Raw genomic sequence first — 19,430 nt, forward strand, 5'->3', positions numbered from 1 at the left:
AGACAGTGTTTTTCTAGAATACTTGATCTATATAGGTCCTTAGAAGTCATTTAATCCCTACTAATTTCTCTTGTGTCTAACATAAAACTGTTTATGGGGCCCAGATTAGATTCCTTATGACACTGACCAGGTTGACCGATGCCAAGACTGGGATCATCTAAGACAGTGTATGGAGCTTGAAGCGTCTAAGAATGAAGGACAAGTTGAGGTTAAAAGATAGAAAGGCTCAGCCTTTATCCTTTGGTGCACCACAGGTTCACATTAGGGAAATGTGAGTGGAATTGAGAGCTGTCTCTCTAGTACCAAAAAACGAAACCAAGCCCAGTGCCGTTGAGTTGATTCCGACTCATAGTGACCCTGTAAGATAGAGTAGAACTGCCCCCCTTAGAGTTTCCAAAGAGTGCCTGGTGGGTTCAAACTGCCCACCCTTTGGTTAGCAGCCCTAGCACTTAAACACTATGCCACCAGGGTTTCCTCTCTAGTACAGGAGTTATTAAACTGGAGCCCATGATAAATGGGGGGTGGGGGGGGAGTTCAAGAGCCCTTTGCTATTGTATGCAAAATATTTTGTATATGTGCCTTTTTCTTTAGGGAGTCTGTAATTTTAATCAGATTTCAAAGAGGATCATGGCTCCAAAAATATTAAGGATCCTAATCTAGGATCAAATGGCTCCTACAGACAGGTTGTTATTTCACAATAACTGCTAGGTGGTCATCCATGACTATGAATATTTGTGTTCTTAATAAGATGAACACATGCATACACATGACATTGAAATCTAAACGGAGTTTGTGGAGTGTTTTGAGAAAATTATGTCACAGGAGTCAAAGTACCTGAAGACCAGAGAACAAAAATAACTCAATGAATAAGTGTAGACATGAAGGCTACCAATGGAATTATAAGGCAAGGCCACTTATCTTTGTATCTCAGGAGTATTTTCGTGATTCATCTTGAGAGGAATTTAGCTTTAGAGATAAAAATTATCAATCCAGTTCTGCCTGGAAGAAAAAAATTCATTTGTGTTCCCATAAAACCCTACCTGTTGCTTCTGAGTCAATTTCAACTCACAGCGACACAATAGGACAGAGTAGAACTACCCCATAGGGTTTCCAAGGAGTGACTGGTGGATTCAAACTGCTGACATTTTGGTTAGCAGCTGAGCTCTTAATCACTGTGCCACCAGGGCTCTGGTTATGCTGCCATAGCACTTTGTAACTGCTTTTACAGAATTTACCCTCTTCTAGTTTTTAAAAATTTACACATCTCTGTCCCACTTTATACTGTAATGTGAGCTCTTCAAGGAGAAGGGACATACTTTGTTTTTTTTTTTTTTTTTAACTCTGTTAACTCCCAAACCAAAACCAAATCCATTGCCATCAGGTCAATTCAGACTCATAGCGGCCCTATAGGACAGAGTAGAACTGCCCCATAGGGTTTCCAGGGCTGTAAATCTTTTACAGAAGCAGACTGCCACATCTTTCTTCCATGGAGCAGCTGGTGGATTCAAATTGCTAACCTTTTGGTTAGCAGCCGAGCACTTAACTACTGTGCAGTGCCACCAGGGCTCCTTTTATCTCCAGTTCTTAGCAAATAGACAATAAATGTTGAGTGAACAAAATAATGAATTAATAATTGTTGCCTGATCTCTACACATCTCAAAATAAAAGATACCCTATGTAACAAATACAGCTTTATAGATTAAAATTTAATGGAGGGTTAAATAAAAGGCTAGAGCGCTCTAGTTTTAGCCAAATCGACCACATTTAACATTTGACCCTGTTCAATGTTCACAAATTGAACTAACCTGCAGAAAGACTACACATAGACTGCAGCTGCGATATACTTCTCCCAGGCCTGAACAGCACGATGCATTCACCACAGTTCGTTTGCTACTGAGGGAAACAAACTTTTAAGTCGGAGAAATATAAGCAGTTTTAGATCTGGGAGTCATCAAGAAATGCTTGATGCTTTAAAGAACTGACTGAAAGTTAAACAGGTTAACGTGACATTTCAAAGGGATTTTGAAATTCAATAGCTTTCTCTAGAAGCTGATGTTTATTCTCTGGTTGTAAGGCAAATGCTGAATTTCTTCAAAGGAACAATGGTAGATTCTACAACAACTAGATAGGTCCAACATTTCACATTCACTACAGGTTTTCTTTCTTTTTTCCTTCTCCCTGAAGCCTCCCCTTCCCCATGGAAAATAGATATGTACATAAAAGGAAATGGGAAAATTATCTGGTTGGCTCTTAAATACGGTTTGCTTCATGATTAAAGGGGTTACTATGTGAAGACAATAATTCTATAGATTCAGAAGAAGTTAAGTATGGTACCATTCAAAAGTGAAAAGCAGAATCATAAAGAATATATGTAAATCTGGAAGAGGACATATTCTCTTTTTCTTACCAAACAAATCAGCACTGAATAGGAATGTAAGATATTTGCCATCCTTGAAGTTAAAGTTCTCTGAATTGGGTAGTCTCTTTCAGGTGTATGTTATCAAATATGGTTAGGAAGACTAAGGACGAAGATATGTCACATCAACGTAGGTTAAGTTTGAGTAACATATTTTTTTATACTCTCCATTCAACCCTCCTCCCAACCCCTGGTAACCATTAATAAACTTTTGTCCCTATGAATCCACTTATTCTAGATATTTCATAGACGTGAGATAATACAATATTTGCACTTTTATGTCTGTTTCATTTCACTTAGCATAATGTTTTCAAGGTTCATCCATGTGGTGGCATGTATCAGAACTTCATTTCTCTTTATAGCTGAACAATACAGGTAGTCCCTGAATTATGACAGGGTTCCCTTCTGACGACTCCATCGTGAGTTGGTTCTGCCATAAGTCCAATAGCTCTTTTTTTTTTTTTTTAAGTTATCAGTATGGTTTTTTTTTATCTTTATAAATCCAATCTTTATTTGTCTGAGGGTTGGCATGAGAATGTTAACATCAGCAAATTATGCACTTTGTACTATATGTACTATTACAACACTGTACATAGTACGTATTACTATATTACTAATGATAAGATGTACAAAAAAAGGATGGTTGTAAGTACGATTTGTTGTAACTTGAATACATTGTAAGTTGGTGACTATCTGTACTCATTTGTATGTATATACCATGTTTTATTTATCTATTCATCTGTTTCCATCTTTTAGCTATTGTGAATAATGCTGCAATGAACACTGGTGTATACGTGTCTATTAGAGTTGCTTTCAATTCTTGTGGATATCTACCTGGGAGTGAAATTTCTGGGTCATGTGGTAATTCAATACGAAAGTGGCTGCATCATTTTACATTCTCACCAGCAATGTACTAGGGTTCTAATTTCTCTACATCCTTGACAATACTTGTTACTTTTCTGATAATTGCCACCCTAGTACATGTGAAATGGTATCTCATTGTTTGTGTTTTTTCTTTTAATTTCATTTCTCTAATGACTACTGACATTGAGGATCTTCTTTTGTGCTTGTTTGCCATTTGTATATCTTCGGAGAAATGCCTATTCAAGTTCTTTGCCAATTTTTTAATTGGGTTGTTTGTCTTTTGGTTGTTGAGTTATAGTTCTTTATGTATTCTGAATGTTAAACCTTTATCTGATAGACGGTTACCAAATATTTTCTCCCATTCTATAGGACTATAATATTTCCATTCAGTTTTCTCTTAACTTTCTTAAGTCCTTTGATGCACAAGTTTTCAATTTTGATGAAGTCCATATGATCTATTTTGGTTTTTGTTCCTTTTGTGCTTTTAGTGTCACATCTAAGAATCCATTGTGAAAAACTTGGCCCCAACATTTTACTACTGTATTTCTTCTAAGCGTTTAATGGTTTCAGTTAATATTTTGGGTCATTGATCCATTTTGAGTTAATATTTGTATATGATGTGAGGTGTGATTGGAATCACTTCTTAAACTGCACGTTTCAAGTATCGACAGTACTTATTCCTTGCTATAGAAATGAGGAAATTAGTGTACTTATAATTCCCTATCTCCTGTCCCCTTAACCTCATAATTTGAGAAGATCTGTTTTTACATTTTCAAGACTTATGTTTGTATTCTGTTCTGTAACCATAATTTCCATGAATGTTTATTCTTAGTTCTATATTTACATGAATTCCAAGGTTATCACAGTACCTTTTACCAAACTGCTCTGTTTGTTTTGCTTTTGTTTTTCATATGTTGCTTTGCTGGATTCACCATCAAGCAGCACCACCCCCGCCCCGCCCCCATTAGAATGGCTCATGTGAGCTATATTCCTTGAGAATGCCTGTTGCTTTTAAACTCAAGGGATACCATTTTTAAAGATTTCTTTTACTTCAGTTTCTAGTTGGTTTTAGTATCTTCTTCCTAGAAAGTTTTAGGGCTTCTGGAAACCTATAGCTTGATTTCTTTCATCAGTTTTGGAAAGTTCTCACCCATTCTTTCCCTAAATATGGCTTATGCCTGAATTTTTCTCTTCTCTCCTTCTGGGATTCCAAGTACATATGAAACTATCTATTATGCTCTTTCTCTCTTTTTATTTTGTAATTTCCATCTTTTTGTCTCACCATGCTTCATTTTGGATATTTCCTCTGACATTCCAGCTCATTATTTATTGTTAGCTTTTTATGTCTAATCTGCTCTTAAATTCATTCAATGAGTTAAGTTTGGGTGCTATATTTTTCACTTCCAACATTTATTATTTTCAGCTTCCAGTTCTTGTTATTTCCTTGACCATATTCACAACATGTGTCTGAATCCCCCAAGGATCTTTTTTATTATCTGTATTTCTCTTCCTTTTTTAAAAATCATGTCTTTTCTCTTTATGATTGATCATTTCTGATTCAGTGCTGAATCCTAAATATGAAAAATTATAGAAATAATTTTAAAGATACGACTCCCTCCCCCCAAAAAGGATTACAATTGCTTTTGACAGGCAGTTAGGGATTCTACCAATCCAGGGTCAAGTTAATCCAATTTCAAGAAGAAAGATGATTTCAAACTGAGCCTCAGTTCTTCAAGGTCCAGTCTACTTCAAGCTCTCCTGTATTTTCAAAAAGACTAGTTCCTCTGTTTCTCCGCCTCTCAGCTGTCTCTTCTGGAATTGACAATTTCCTACTCCAAACATTGGGCTAACCTCTTTGGGTTTCTTTCTTCTCTGGGATATATTTCATTGACTTATTAGCTCTCTGATGCTTTCATACAAACTGCTTGAAAAAATGTTTTGTCCAGGTTTTCTAATTGTTTTTAGTGGGATGGTTGATACAAATTATCTTGCCTGCCATTGCCAAGGCTGAAGTCCTGGTTAGTACATGTCATTGTCAGGTGCCATCAAGTCAGTTCTGACTCTTAGTGACTCTATGTGAAAAAAAAAAAAAAGAGTAAAACACTGCCCAGTCCTGCACCATCCTCAAAATCATTGCTATGTTTGAGCCCATTTTGCAGCCGCTGTGTCAATCCCTTTCCTTGAGGGTCTTCCTCTTTAGTGCTGATTCTCTACTTTACCAAGCGTGATGTCCTTCTCCAGGAACTGGTACCTTCTGATAACATGTTCAAAGCATGTAAGATGAGTCTTGCCATCCTTACTTCTAAGAAGCATTCTGGCTGTACTTCTTCAAAGACAGGTTTGCTTGTTCTTCTGGCAGTCTGTGGTATATTCAATATTCTTTGCCAATACCAAAATTCAAAGGCGTCAATTCTTCTTTGGTCTTCCTTATCCATTGTCCAGCTTTTGCATGCAAATGAGGTGACTGAAAATCCTCATGGCTTGGGTCAGGTGCACCTTAGTCCTCAAAGTGACATATTTGCTTTTTTAACACTTTAAAAAGATCTTTTGCAGTAGATTTGCCCAATGCAATATGTCATTTCTAAGTAAAGTATGTCAGTACATACTTTACTTCATTTGATGTCAATTTTAACTCCTTGATCCTTCCTGGTCTAATACCTACATGATAATAAATAAACACACACACACACTAATTTCATCCAGGAATTCTCCAGTCTCTGTTTCTTTGTATCTCCGGTCTTGGAAGGTCATGGAGTGATTTCACAGCACTGCCCTCACTAAATGCACATACCTGGGACAGCCCATATTTTGTGAACAATTCACATGAATCATGTCTTGGTCTGATGGGGTAGAGAAAAAGGAACCAGTGAAGGAATCAGAGCATTAGAGGGGTAAACTACAGAAAGGAGTGATTTTGTTGAATGCAATGAAGAAAAGATTTTTTAATGGAAGGGCACATCAACATTATCAAATGCTGCAGAGAGATAAACTAAGTCAAGATGGAGATTAGGCTATTGGGTCTGACAATGAAGAGGTCCCTATTGACCCTTAAAAAACAGTTTCTATAGAGTACTACACTAGAATTGGATGGATGAAAGGCAGGTGAGTAGTTGCAAATGTAGACTTTAAGAAATCAGGTTATGAGAGAAAACAGGAAGATGGGTGGTATTTTGGAAAGGAAAACAGAATCAACGGGTAGTCACTATCATTTCGTTTTAGAATGAGCACTTTTGAACATGTTTGTAGACCGAGGGAAAGATGCCAGAGGAGAAGGGGTTAAAGACAGAAGGGGGTAAGCAAAATTGATGGAACTAAGTCCTGGAAAATATAGGCAGAAAGCATACAAGGATAAGCTTTCCACTGAGACACAGGAGAACAAAGTAGAGATAACAGAAGAGACTAACAAATGCTGAAATGAAAGCGAGAGAGCGGGAATTAGAGGAATCCAGTTCTGATAATCTCTACTTTTGTGGTGTTGTAAAAGGGAAAATCACCAGCTCATTCTAAGTGTGAACAGTCGACCTACCTTTCACGAGTTGTTTTCCCTTTTTTTTACTGGTACTTTGTATTCTCAGCACCTTTAGAGTACAGGGTGGGAAACTTTACTCTCACAGCAATCGCCCACCTATGGCCTCACAAATAATTTTTTCCTTTTTTCCCTGAAAATGTATTTTGGAGACTCTTACTATAAGGACTACTTAGGTTGGCCATTTACTGATATAGAGGAGTAGGAGGACAAATACTTTATCCAACCTAAACAAATATCAAATAACCTCAGCAACTGGTTTTTTTTCCCACCAATCTTATTTCTCATAAATGGAAACTTCACAAGAGCAATTACTGTTTTTTATACCCTGTCACAGTTTAGCAAACACTGAGGGTATTAAATTATAATAAATAGGAACAAAATCCCCAAATAATAAAACCAACTATAACCCAATCAATTTTCACTAGTGATGTAGAGTATGCTATTTTAAACTACCAGCAATAAAGCATACACATGATGTCCTTAACCACAGTGTTGAGAAATGTGAATTGTATTTTTATAAATCTCTTCCAGCAAAATCATACAACTATGCATTTTTTGAGTATTTACCATGTGACCAGAACTGTGCTAAATGCTTTACATGTGTTATCTCATTTTATCCATACGACTTTCAGTTAATTCACAAATATTTATTAAGTATCTTCTATTTGATTTTCTTTTTTATTTGATTTACAGCAGGCAGATGATACAGGTAGCAATATTATCCCCATTTTGAAGTGAAATAAATGAGGATTCAAGAGATTAAGTAGTCTTCCTAAATTCATATTTTTAGCTCACATATGCACAGCTGAAATTCAAACTCACGTTTTTTCTGATACCAAAGCCAATGGTATTATTTACAATGCTACACAGCCTCCTTCTCAATTTAGAATCTGTACAAGTTAGATGATAATACTTTTCCTCGTGAAAGTATGAGGAATCATACCATTTGATTGTTTAACAATATAAATCCTCATCTTTTGCAAAACAGACAAGCATTATAGGCCAAAGTATAAAAAAAAAAAAGTATAAGGATGGGTTTAAATAGGCAAGAAGCAATTACTCAAGAATCAGAAATGGAGTGTGCTCTCTTGTTTGATTCTAGCTTTGTATTCTAGTTTCTGGGCAGTGATATATTTAATAAGGTGACTGCTGATGGTAGAAAATCTGTTTAGCATTTAAGGTAACCACCACTCATCTATCAGTTTGTGGTACTATTGTGACTTGTGTGTTGTTACAATGCTGGTAGCTAAGCCATCCGTATTTCAAATACCAGCAAGGTCACCGATAGTGGACAGGTTACAGCAAAGCTTCCAGACTCAGACTAGAAGGAAAGGCCTGACAATCCACTTCTGAAAATAAGTCAATAAATACCCTTTGGATCACAACAGAATATAGTCCAATACAGAGCTAGAAGATAAGCCTCCTAGGTTGGAAGGCACTCAAACACAGAAGTCACATTGGATTCGAGCATGCCAATGGTCGGGAAAACGGCGCAGTACTAGGCAATGTTTAGTTCTGCTGTACATGGGGTCGCCTTGAGTCAGAGCCAACTTGACAGCAACTGGCAACCATATTTAAAGTAAAGGATTGCCTAAGGAGATGTAACATTACCAAAGACGCAACCTCCTACTTTGCCCATCAGAGCATTAAATTTGATTTCTTTAGTTAGTTATCTAATAATTCTGGGAGACTATGTGAGAGAAGAGTGACACAGCCAAGAAATTTGTGAAGAATTTTAAGGTACATGCAAATGATTAGGCAATAAGAACTATTACCACTGTATTTTACATAATCAATTCTATTGAAATATCTTTTAATGTTTCTGAAAATTTATGCTAACTACACTGTTAAAAATAATTTAAACTTTTTCTTAGCATACCTACAGATCATCCTGTGTGTTATCAAACACTAGCTGGAAATAGTAGCTATAAACAAATGAAATGTCAGAAGATAATATAAAAATAGTTTGCTTATTAGACAACCTAGCCTCTTTAAAATATGATGGTAATTTTTACAAACCACGCTTCACTCAGCATCAAACATATGGCATTGTGGTTCTGAGAAAAATATATCTCTGATCAGGATTTCTCTCACTAAATTTATACTTATTAAATACCTCACAGAATTCCTTTATATATTAATGCTTATTCCTTTCCATTATAGAGTGTTGCTTATACAAAAAACACCTGTTAGATTACTACAGCAATTTATAAAAAATAAGAAAATAGCTGCATTAAAATAAATATTGCAGAACTTCCAACAAGTAGCAGTTCTTAGTTAATATTTATCTATTTACAACAATCTTAACAGGTACAGTTTAGTTCACATGATAGTACATGCCAGTATGGCCTAACATTTCTTTTTCTAAAGTTGAAACATAAATTAACATCACCTCAGTTGGTATAAGAAATTCACATTTCAGCATGAACACAGAAAGGGAAGGGAAAAAATTATAAATAGAAGGAGAGAAGAAAGAAGAAAGAAATGGTAAGCCTTTAATATGTGCCTGTTGAATGAATATATACATATATAATTTTTTACTCAAATGAAAGTGATGATACAAATTTTGTTTTAGTTGCATGTATTTAATTTTCTATTAAGAACTGTCTCATACTTTTTGTATCAGGCATTTCAAATGAAATTAAAATTATTTTTTAAATCTGCAGCAGAGTCATCATTATCTTTGCTTCCTATTTAAAAACAAAAATTAAAAAGAATTAAAAAACTCTGAAGATACACAATACTCTGTAAAGACTAAAGAAAATATGTTTTTGAAATACTGACAGATAATATTAAGAGATATTAGATAATTCAAAAACTAATAAACTTATGCACTAAGTTAAAAAAACTAATGAATTTACGCAGAAATCATGTATCATATATTACATGAAAAGAGCAGATGTATAGATATATTATCAAAAAACCCTAGAAACTCCAAAGAGAAGATTTCTTGGTCACTAGTGGACAATTTTAAAAACAATATGAATGTATAAAATAGGAGTATCAGCTAAAAATTACGTTATTAAATTTCATCGTTTCTTAGGAAGCGATGAGCTGAAAATTGTTAAGATGCTGTGTTAAAACGATTTGTAGAGCAAGGCAGTCATAGGGAGATGCAGAAACATAAACCAATTGCTTGTTTTATATTCTTTATGCTTTGTCTCAGAAAAGCAACACATATCCATTGTAACAATTGGTTTTTATTTTCTATGTATATTTTTTGAATCGCCCTAAATGTTTCTCCAGAGTTAACCATTTAAAACTCATTCCTTGTTTTATTATGCATCCTACAGCAAGACTAAGAAGTAGGCAAGAATTATTGTGATAAGCAGCTTAATTACAGAAAAGTTACTATTTTTTTAGGCCAAAACATTTTAAAATAACTATTTTGTCTTTTGAAGGAGGATTTTTCTCCTGCATATTATTCAAGATTTTTTTTCTCTGTTTCCACTTGACATTGAAGAAGAAATTTCCATCTTATACAGAATACAAAAATGATGAACTAAACAAATAATTGTTGAATATATAATGGTGTGAGGCTTTTATTTTCTAATCATATTCTTAGATGGGAACCTACCTTTGGAGATCTCTCAGTCACATTCACAAATATGTCTTTCATGGAAAAAGAAACTTACACAGTTCTTCAGTAGAATGTAGGGGACTGACCTGGGCATTCTCATTTCCATTTTGAGCACACTGTCCCCAGAAATTTTTTCTAATTCTGATTTCACAATAGGATTGTTCAGATTCGAATAAAGCCTGTAAAGTAAAAGTGGTAAACAAGCTTGGGAACTAAAATTAAATACTACGATGGGAGTTAAGTAACAAGTTTGAGGTAAATTTAAGTATTTAACTCTTACCTATTTTGCCCATATATTGTTGTTAGTTGCCTCCAAGTCGCCTCTGACTTATGGCGACCTTATATATAACAGAATAAAATGTTGCCCAATCCTGTGTCATCTTCATGATTGTTGGTATGTTTGAGTTCATTGTTGTGGCTATTGTGTCAATCCATCTCATTGAGGGTCTTCTCTTCATTTTCATTGGTCCTTGTGATGGTTAAGGTCATGTGTCAGCTTGACTAGGCCATGATTCTCAGTGCTTTGGCAGTTATGATGTAGTTTGGCAGTCATATAATGATGCAATCACCTCCATGATGAGATCTGATATAATGTGATCACTTGCAAGATGGGATCTGCTGTGAGTAGCCAATTAGTTGAAAGGGTTTTTTTGGGGGGTGTAGCCTGCATCCAGTATAGGTGGGCTTTCTGGCAAGGCTCCTTGGCTTTTTGGTTACTCTGGGTCCTGCATCTGGGTCCTGTTCATTTGACTTTGGTTCTTGGGACTTGAGCTAGAAGCTTAACTGCCAATCTTGGGATTTGTCAGCCTCTGAGGTCTGATCTTGGGTTCACCAGCCCCTGCAGCTATGAGTCGGGACAAGCCTCCAACCTGACCCATGGATTTGGGACTTGATCATTCTTTTAGCAGTCCGTGGTATAGCTACCGGACTGCCAAAATAATTTCACCCACATAGTTATACTAAATTTCATTCACTTGGATTCAGAATTTATAATCATAATAAAAAAAGATGAGTTTGTTGTATTTGAAGAAATAGCTTACTGAGAAAGTTAATAGTGTAAGTACAATTTTAAGAACAACAACCTAAGAGAATAAACATTTGTGTGTACCCTTAATCATCAAGTTCCCTCTACCCCACGCATCCTTTGCTAATTAACTCCTACTCTCCTTCAGGTTGTAAATCAGGCACAACTTTGTCAGACCTGGGTTCCTTCGCCAGACCAAATTCTTTTAGATGCTCTTATGGTACCACGTACTGCTTTTTAGCACATAACGCTGTATCAATTTTATATTTATTTTTGTGATTACTTAACTCTATTTGACAATAAACTCCATAAGGACAGGTGCTGTGGGCCATTAGTATTTAACTTACCTTTTTTTTTTGTTTCTCTAGTGTCTAGTTTAGTAGTTGCTGCATAAATTAGGAATACTTACTTACATATAAAGAGTTGATATGTGAATTGTGAATTAATATCATTATTTGTTAAAATATCCTCTACCAAGTGAACCTCTCCTGAATAAACTTTTACCCTTATTATAGCTACTAATGTAAATAAAAACATTAAGAGTGCACTGCTTTTAATATATTGGATAAATCAGATAGTACTTTTATTTCAAATAGACTTGGCTGAGTTATTCTGAATAAAAATAGCTCAGTTAAAAATGCAGGATTCAAATGATAGGTTTTATTATTCATCAAAGGCATTTTGGGCTATTATAATAAACACAATTGACTTTAAATATAAGTTTTGTGAAACAATTATCTGTGAAGGCTGTTAAAGTAATTCTACATTTTTCCCTCGCAAAAAACAAACAAAAACACCATAGTACACATTATACTGAAAAATGTCTTTAAAATAATGAATATTATACTCTTGACAATGATATTTATCTCTAGAATGCATTTTTAAAATAAAAATTTTAACATTGTATAATGCCTATAATTAATTACTCCCAATTAAATTAAAATTCATCCCATAATTACTATTAGGTGAGCCATACAAAGTCTGTTGAAAATTTGAATAACTAAGTAAAGAATCTAGGAAATGCAAATATGATTATACTATCACTGTTTTTTGACAGCTTGAGTTTACATATTTAGGTAACAAAAACACACCATAGTTTCTATTTATTTTTAAATTTCCTAGTCAGAGAAACAACTGCATTTCACTGGTAAAATGTAATAAGATAAACACTTTTTTGCAGTTTTGAAATGATGCTGAGTTGAACTTTCATTGTCATGTTACTATTTCCTTTTGAAGAAAAAAATAACGCTAAATACTGTCAATTTCCAGATTTTGCCACACCTTTGTATGGTAAGCTTTTCAGTGAGATCACATACGAAGATGAAAGAAATTGTCAGAAAAATTTGAAGGGTCAGACTATGATAACTTTTTTCTCATAATTTGATAGCTGCTCTGAGTTTTGCTGAGCGCCCTCTGGGGTTGTCCTGTACATCCTGATCTTCTGGAGTAAGCACCTTCTTGTGTATCAATTCCCACATTAAAGGGGCCCTTATAGAGACACCTTCCTTGTTTTCTTGATCTGAACCCAGCTGTGATGATTTTAACACCTTTTGTCTAACACTTAGGTTAAACCTTTCTGTCATGTTTATCCCAAGTAAGAATCGTTTGACTATGCGATCTTCTAGTGAATGGAAAGAGAGAGCAACAAGGCGACCACCAGGTCTCAAAAACTTCTGAGCTGTCTTCAGTCCTGTGTAGAGTTCATTGAGCTCATTGTTCACAAATATGCGAAAAGCTTGGAAAGTCTTCGTAGCGACATGAGTAGATCGCTGAAGCAAGTCTTTTCGTGCATACATAGCAGAAGCAGGAAATGCACCTAGGAAGAGATTTGGAAAAAACAGGAGGAGAACAATAACATTAATATTTTCCACTGCAAATCTACTAGTTTGTGTTGTGCATGTGTTTAAAAAGTTAAGTTTTCATAGAAAATTGTGGCATTTCATTTCATTCATTTTACCTCCTATATTTCAAAGCATTCTACCAAGGTTTAAAACTGTCAGAAATATCTTTCATAATTCACAAGGGTAACTGGAGTTGAACAAAGAGAAAAAAGAGAACTATTTGAAGAAATAATAACCAAAAACTTCCCAACTTTGGTGAAAAACATTAACTTACAGATCCAAGAAGCTCAATGAATCCCAAATAGAACAAAGAAAACTACACAGCACAGAAAAACAGTATATTGCATAAGAAAATAAAGATATGAGCACAAAGGAGGCTATAAGACACTGGAATGACATATTCAAAGTTTTGAGAAAAAAAATTTTGTCTTCTAAGAAGGCAGTGAAAATACCCTTCAAAAATAAAGGTTCAAAGACTTTTTCAAATAAATAAAAACTAAGAGAATTCTTTGCTTACAGGTATGGGTCTGCATTCATGAAATGCTAAAGAAAATTCATCAGACTGAAATTAAATGGCACCATATGAAAACTTGGACCTAGAAAAAAAAACAGATCACCTACAAGGCAGGTAGTAAACATAAATGACAATATAAACCAAATGAGTTGCTGTTGGGTGGATTCAGACTCATGGTTACCCCATGTGTTGCAAAGTAGATATGTGCACCATAGGGTTTTGAAGGAGCAGATAGCCAGGCCTTTCTTCTGAGTTGCCCCGGATGGGTTTGAATTGCCAACCTTTCAGTTAGTAGTTGAGTGCTTAGCCATTTTAAATATATGTTTAAGTACAGGTCTTCTATATAAATATATTTACATTATATTACATAATATATATTTTATATATAGTTTTTAACATAGCACTGAATTAGCTACACTTGGCTCTGTTTAAATTCATGAAATAAGAGAAAGCAGAGAGCTTAATAAATACTTGCATGATATTGTTATTGAATATATTTTTTAAATTAATGAAAATGGGGAATGTTAAAATAACAATCTCTGAAATCATCATAGAAATTCTAATACAAAAACAGCACTGGTTCATTTGACATGACAAAGCATGGCAGGCATTTCTGTTTATCAGCTAAAATGGCACCTTTGCCATGGCAGCAGGATAGACATAGTTTATACTCAGTCAGCTAGCTGTGAAATTAGGAGATTCCTAATTTTTTCAATGTTAGGAAATAGAGTTTTATTTCAAAATATGCACATAAAATGAGACTTTATGAATATTTTTTACCACATAGTTTCAAATAACATAATTCATATTTACATTAAATATATTCACCTATGTATGAATCTGCAGATGACATATTAACACTACTGCAATTGGATAGGCTTTTCCTTATAAAGTCTACTTAGGCCTTCTCAATGTCCTAAAGTCATGGAGAAAGAACATAAGAGCTTTCATTTATATTTAGGAGTGGATGATTCTAAAGATAATAATAAAAAAAAAAGATAATAGGATAACTTTAATCCACAAATAAGTTTCATGAAGTTTTTCTTCTGGGGCTTCTCTTACTATTGTTTTGGAATTCTGACCTGGATTACGTCTAATGGGTTTTTTTGGGGGAAAAAAAAAATTCTACACATGGCCCTGTCAACCTCCGTAAGTCCTGCCTTTGGGGATCAAAGACACATATTCTCTCTTATTCTAAACCACTAGTTGCCTTTGAGTTGACTTCAGCTCATGGCAACCGCATGTGTGTCAGAGTAGAATTTGCTCCATAGGGTTTTTAATGGCTAATTTTTAGAAGTAGATTACCCATGCTTTCTTCCCTGACTTTAGGTCAATTCAATTTCCAGGGCTACTCCCCTTCTACTGGTACATCATGTCTGTAATTTACAGAAAGGTCAAAAATGCAGATTATCTGAAATGAATTTAAAAGAAACTAAATAATATAAAACAGCATATGGTAATGGAAATTAAAGTGGTAAAAACAAAACATCAACTGACAAAGGTATAAACAGACAAAAAGACAAGAAAAAAAATTCTTTTATGAAGCATTAAGCAAGGTCCTTTGAATTAGAAAGTTTAACGATAACCAGCAAGTGTCTAGTGCTGAAGAAGTCAAAATGAATTTCCTTGTGAAGGTTACTGGTCAGACAGCCAGAGACAGAATTCTTTCAGGTTTGACAGGCTAGATTCAACAGCTGCCTACAAGTCATCAGGAAAAAAGATTCAACCACTACACCAGATTCAATGCTTACCCACGTGCTGGACTCTGAATTAGGACACAGGGAGAAAAATATTAATGAGACACGGTCCCTGCCCTCGAGGACAACACAGGGTCTTGCAACCTTTTTTGTTTTTTTTTTTTTACTTCCTTCCCATCTCCCATATCCCGCTGGCAGAAACTAAGCTCTCTGCTTTTCCATTTCCTGAATTTAATCAGAGTCTAGGATGGCTAATTCGGTTGATTAGGGCATAGAGAAGGTAAGAAAGAAAACAGGGACTCAGTCACAATTTGGGTCATTTGCTTTGGTGAAGGATAATGTCCTTTTTGTGTTGTATAATCCATCAATAGACTTAGCACTGAGCCAGTGTGTATCAGTTCTAAGTGGATAGAGGTGTGCTTACTCCTAGTGTAGCACTGATCAGACTGTTATAATTACTAGTTTACCTGTCTGTACCACTTACTTGACTCTAATCTCCTTGTGAATAGGAACTATTTTGCGTTTGCTCTTGTATCCCTATTGCTTGACAAAGAGGCTTGTGACTCTACCCGGCCTGCACATCAGAATCACCTGTGGTGTGTCTGAAACGACACAGATGCTGGATCTAGTCCAGACTGATTGAATCAGAGTTTCTGGGGCTTATATCATTACTTTTAAAAAGGCTCACCGATGATTTTGACATGTTACCAAGATTAAGAACTACTACAGTAAACACTCAGTAAATGTTGGTTGAAAAGATAATGAATAGATTATGAATTAAAAAAATAAGTGCATAAATGACCAAATACAAATCTGGGGCCATTACTACAGTTTCATTCACATCACTGGGTGAATATATGAAAAACACAATATCCAGTCACATCAATGAGTGACTAAATGAAGAAAATAACATTTTTAGTCACAAAGAACATTATGAATAAAGTAAAAAAATAATGTCATGAAACAGGCCCCAATGTTATATGCGGCTACTTTTTGGCCAAACGTGATTGTGGATACAAAATTATGATTTTAGTGGAGCAAATGAATGCTCAAATTGGCTAGCAGTTTTGTCTCAATACAGCCGATTGCATGTATTTAATTATACCTAATAAAAAAAAAAATAGTGACTGGAAATCTCCTTAATTAATCAACCATTTGCACATGCAGCGGAGCACCTGCAAATAACTTTAACCTCAGGAAATGCCAGCTTGCAAGCCTTTATTACCTGAAATACAGCAAATGTGCAAGGTAAACATTTTTCATATTTATTTTGTAGAATAACATGAGGCATGGGAATGTAATGGCAACACTGGGAAATGTATATTTCAAAACAATTTAATCAGGATCTTAAGTGATTTTTTTAGGTTGAAGGATTTTTTTCCCCAAAGCTTAATGCATAACATTGTTGAGATTTTATGTGAGCTCTATTTCATTTAACACCTACGAAATCCACTAGTTATCACAATACTCCAAAACAATAAACCTGTTTTTCTCCTAACACTTTAAAATAGCAAAACTGTAGTCAGTAAAATTGACTACAAAAGGAAATTACACACTTAATTGGATTGACACAGTGGTTACAACAAAGGGTTCAAACATAGCAATGAGTGTGAGAATAGTGCAGGACATTTTGTTCTGTTATACAAAAGGTTGCTATGAGTCGGAATTGACTGGACAGCACCTAACAATAGCAATGTGTCTAATAGTAAGGTGTTTCCCAGTTAAACGTGTAAAAAAAAAAAAAAAACAAAAAACCGGGAAACACCTTACTATTAGATGCACTGCTATTGTTAGGTGCTGTCCAGTCAATATACAGTTAAACATGTATACATATATTAAATATATACATATACATATTAAACACACACATACTTTTTAAAAAATGTACATGGAAAAGTAAAGGTACATGAAGCCCAGTATGGGATAACAAGTTCTAATTTCAACACAATTTTAAGACATCATTTGGCCTCTCTAACAGAAATGCTGAGAAAATTCATGACATAACTGATTGACCCAAACTGTGCAAGAAAATTGTTAAAGAGTTCTGCCTTATTAGAGGCACTCCATCCTCACTTTCCAGGTCAGGTTTGTTGTTCTTGGTGGGTTCCCCCTCCCCACCTTTTTTGTTCTTAAGATCCTGCCAGTTTTGCATCCTGACTTTTTTCTTTCTCTCGCACCTCACATTAGCAAATTCTGACGGCTCTTTCACTATCACACTAGTCTAAGTCATCATTATATTTTTCACAGCCACTAGACAGATCCCTTTTAATACAAAAATTAAATCATAATATTACAGTGTTCAATGCTTCCGGTGTCTTCCTATCTAACACGAAATAAAAACTGAAGTTTTTTTACCTTGGCCAAAAGTCCCTATGGAACATGCAACCCCCATTTCCTCCCACACCATCTCTCTGACCTTGATCTCTGCCCTAGGTGCTCAAGGCAACGTCCTGCCTCGGGCCCTTTCTTCTTGCTCTTACCTGTATCTGGAATTTCTACCTTCAGCTACCTGGATGGCTTATTCTCTACCTTCAGGTCTCTTTGAAAATACGGCATCAGAAAGGTAGTCTTTCACTAAGGAAAAATTGCAATAGCACCCTGTCACTAGGCTCTTTGTACATTATTTTTTCTTTCTAACACCTTATCATCGGAGGACAAATATTTATTTGTTGACCATCTGTCTTTCTCCACTAGAATATATACTCAGTGAAAATTGGGACTTGCTGTTGTCTGTTCATTGCTATACTTCCTTTGCACCAAGAAAAAAAAAAAAAAAAGAAGAGGTGGTATATTGAGAGACTGATTAAATTTGCATTTTAAAGTTATAAACAAACAAAAAATTACGAACTGTATATGAAGTAAAACATTAAAGTTAGTAATCCTTAAATTTCAGCCCCAAGAGGCAACCAAGAAGTAGACTTCCTTTTTTCTTCATATAACCCCCACTTCTACTGCCGACTCATATACATGTATACAACTGTACTATGTATACATGCATATATATATTTTTAAGAAGGGAATGAGACTACACAATGATCTGCAACTTGCTTATTTACTTATCTTACTTTTTATAATAATTTCAGTTACATTATAACTCATTTTGCTTGCTCATTTAACAAATGTATATTGTGTCAGGCACAGTATGAACCAACTGGCAATATGCTGGTAAGTAAGACAGGGTCTCTACTCTGATGGAGCTCACGTTGTCACCACAGCAGGAACATTTAGGATGTTTTCTAATTTTCCTATTATAAAAAATACTGCAGTAAACATATAACTTTGTGAACCTGTGATGGTATGTCTGTAGAAGTGGAGTTGTTGGGTCAAATGGTATCAATGTCCATTTAAATTTAGATCGATACCTTGAAATTTACTTTCTAAATAGATTGTACCAATTTACTTCCATTAGTGGTATATGAGAGAGTCCAACTCACCGCATCTTCACCAGGACTAGAAACTATCACTCTTTTTACCCTTGATTAGCCTTGGTGGCTCAGTGGTTAAGAGCTTGGCTGACAACCAAAAGGTCAGTGGTTCAAATCCACCAGCCACTCCTTGGAAACCCTATGGGGCAGTTCCACTCCATCCTATAGGATCACTATGAGTTGGAATTGACTCAGTGGGAATGGGTTTAATGGGTAGAAGTTGGTTAGATTAAATAAAACTGGCATCAAGAATATTTGGTAAATTTCAGTGGATAAATTTCCTTAATAAGATATTGTTCATTCATTTAGTTAATATTTATTACCCACAATGTACCAAACACTAGAGATTAAAACATTTATGAAGACAATGAGGAGAATGACATGTACGTATTGTGATGAGTTTCATAAAGGATTGTGCATGCTATTAATCGTGGGAGAAATAGCATAGCATTTTCTAAAATATTTCCAGGGAACAGTGACCTTGTCAACCCAGCCTCCAATCAAACACTAATGTGTCTGTTGTCAAGTAATTTTGTGAAA

General features: G+C 35.1%; 1 protein-coding gene across 2 annotated transcripts in view; it reads right to left on the minus strand.

Annotated features, from left to right (window-relative positions):
• Positions 1-533: 533 nt before the first annotated feature.
• Positions 534-19,430, minus strand: part of METTL15 (methyltransferase 15, mitochondrial 12S rRNA N4-cytidine) — a 262,077-nt gene continuing 243,180 nt past the window's right edge. For both annotated transcript variants that reach the window (XM_023550767.2, XM_003412308.4), the window contains one exon: positions 534-13,229. In XM_023550767.2, coding sequence (XP_023406535.2) covers positions 12,787-13,229 — 443 coding nt within the window. In that variant the 3' untranslated portion in view covers positions 534-12,786. The remainder of the gene's footprint in view (positions 13,230-19,430) is intronic.

Source organism: Loxodonta africana, chromosome 7 (assembly GCF_030014295.1).
Source record: "Loxodonta africana isolate mLoxAfr1 chromosome 7, mLoxAfr1.hap2, whole genome shotgun sequence".
In the NCBI taxonomy this organism is placed as follows: Eukaryota; Metazoa; Chordata; class Mammalia; order Proboscidea; family Elephantidae; genus Loxodonta; species Loxodonta africana.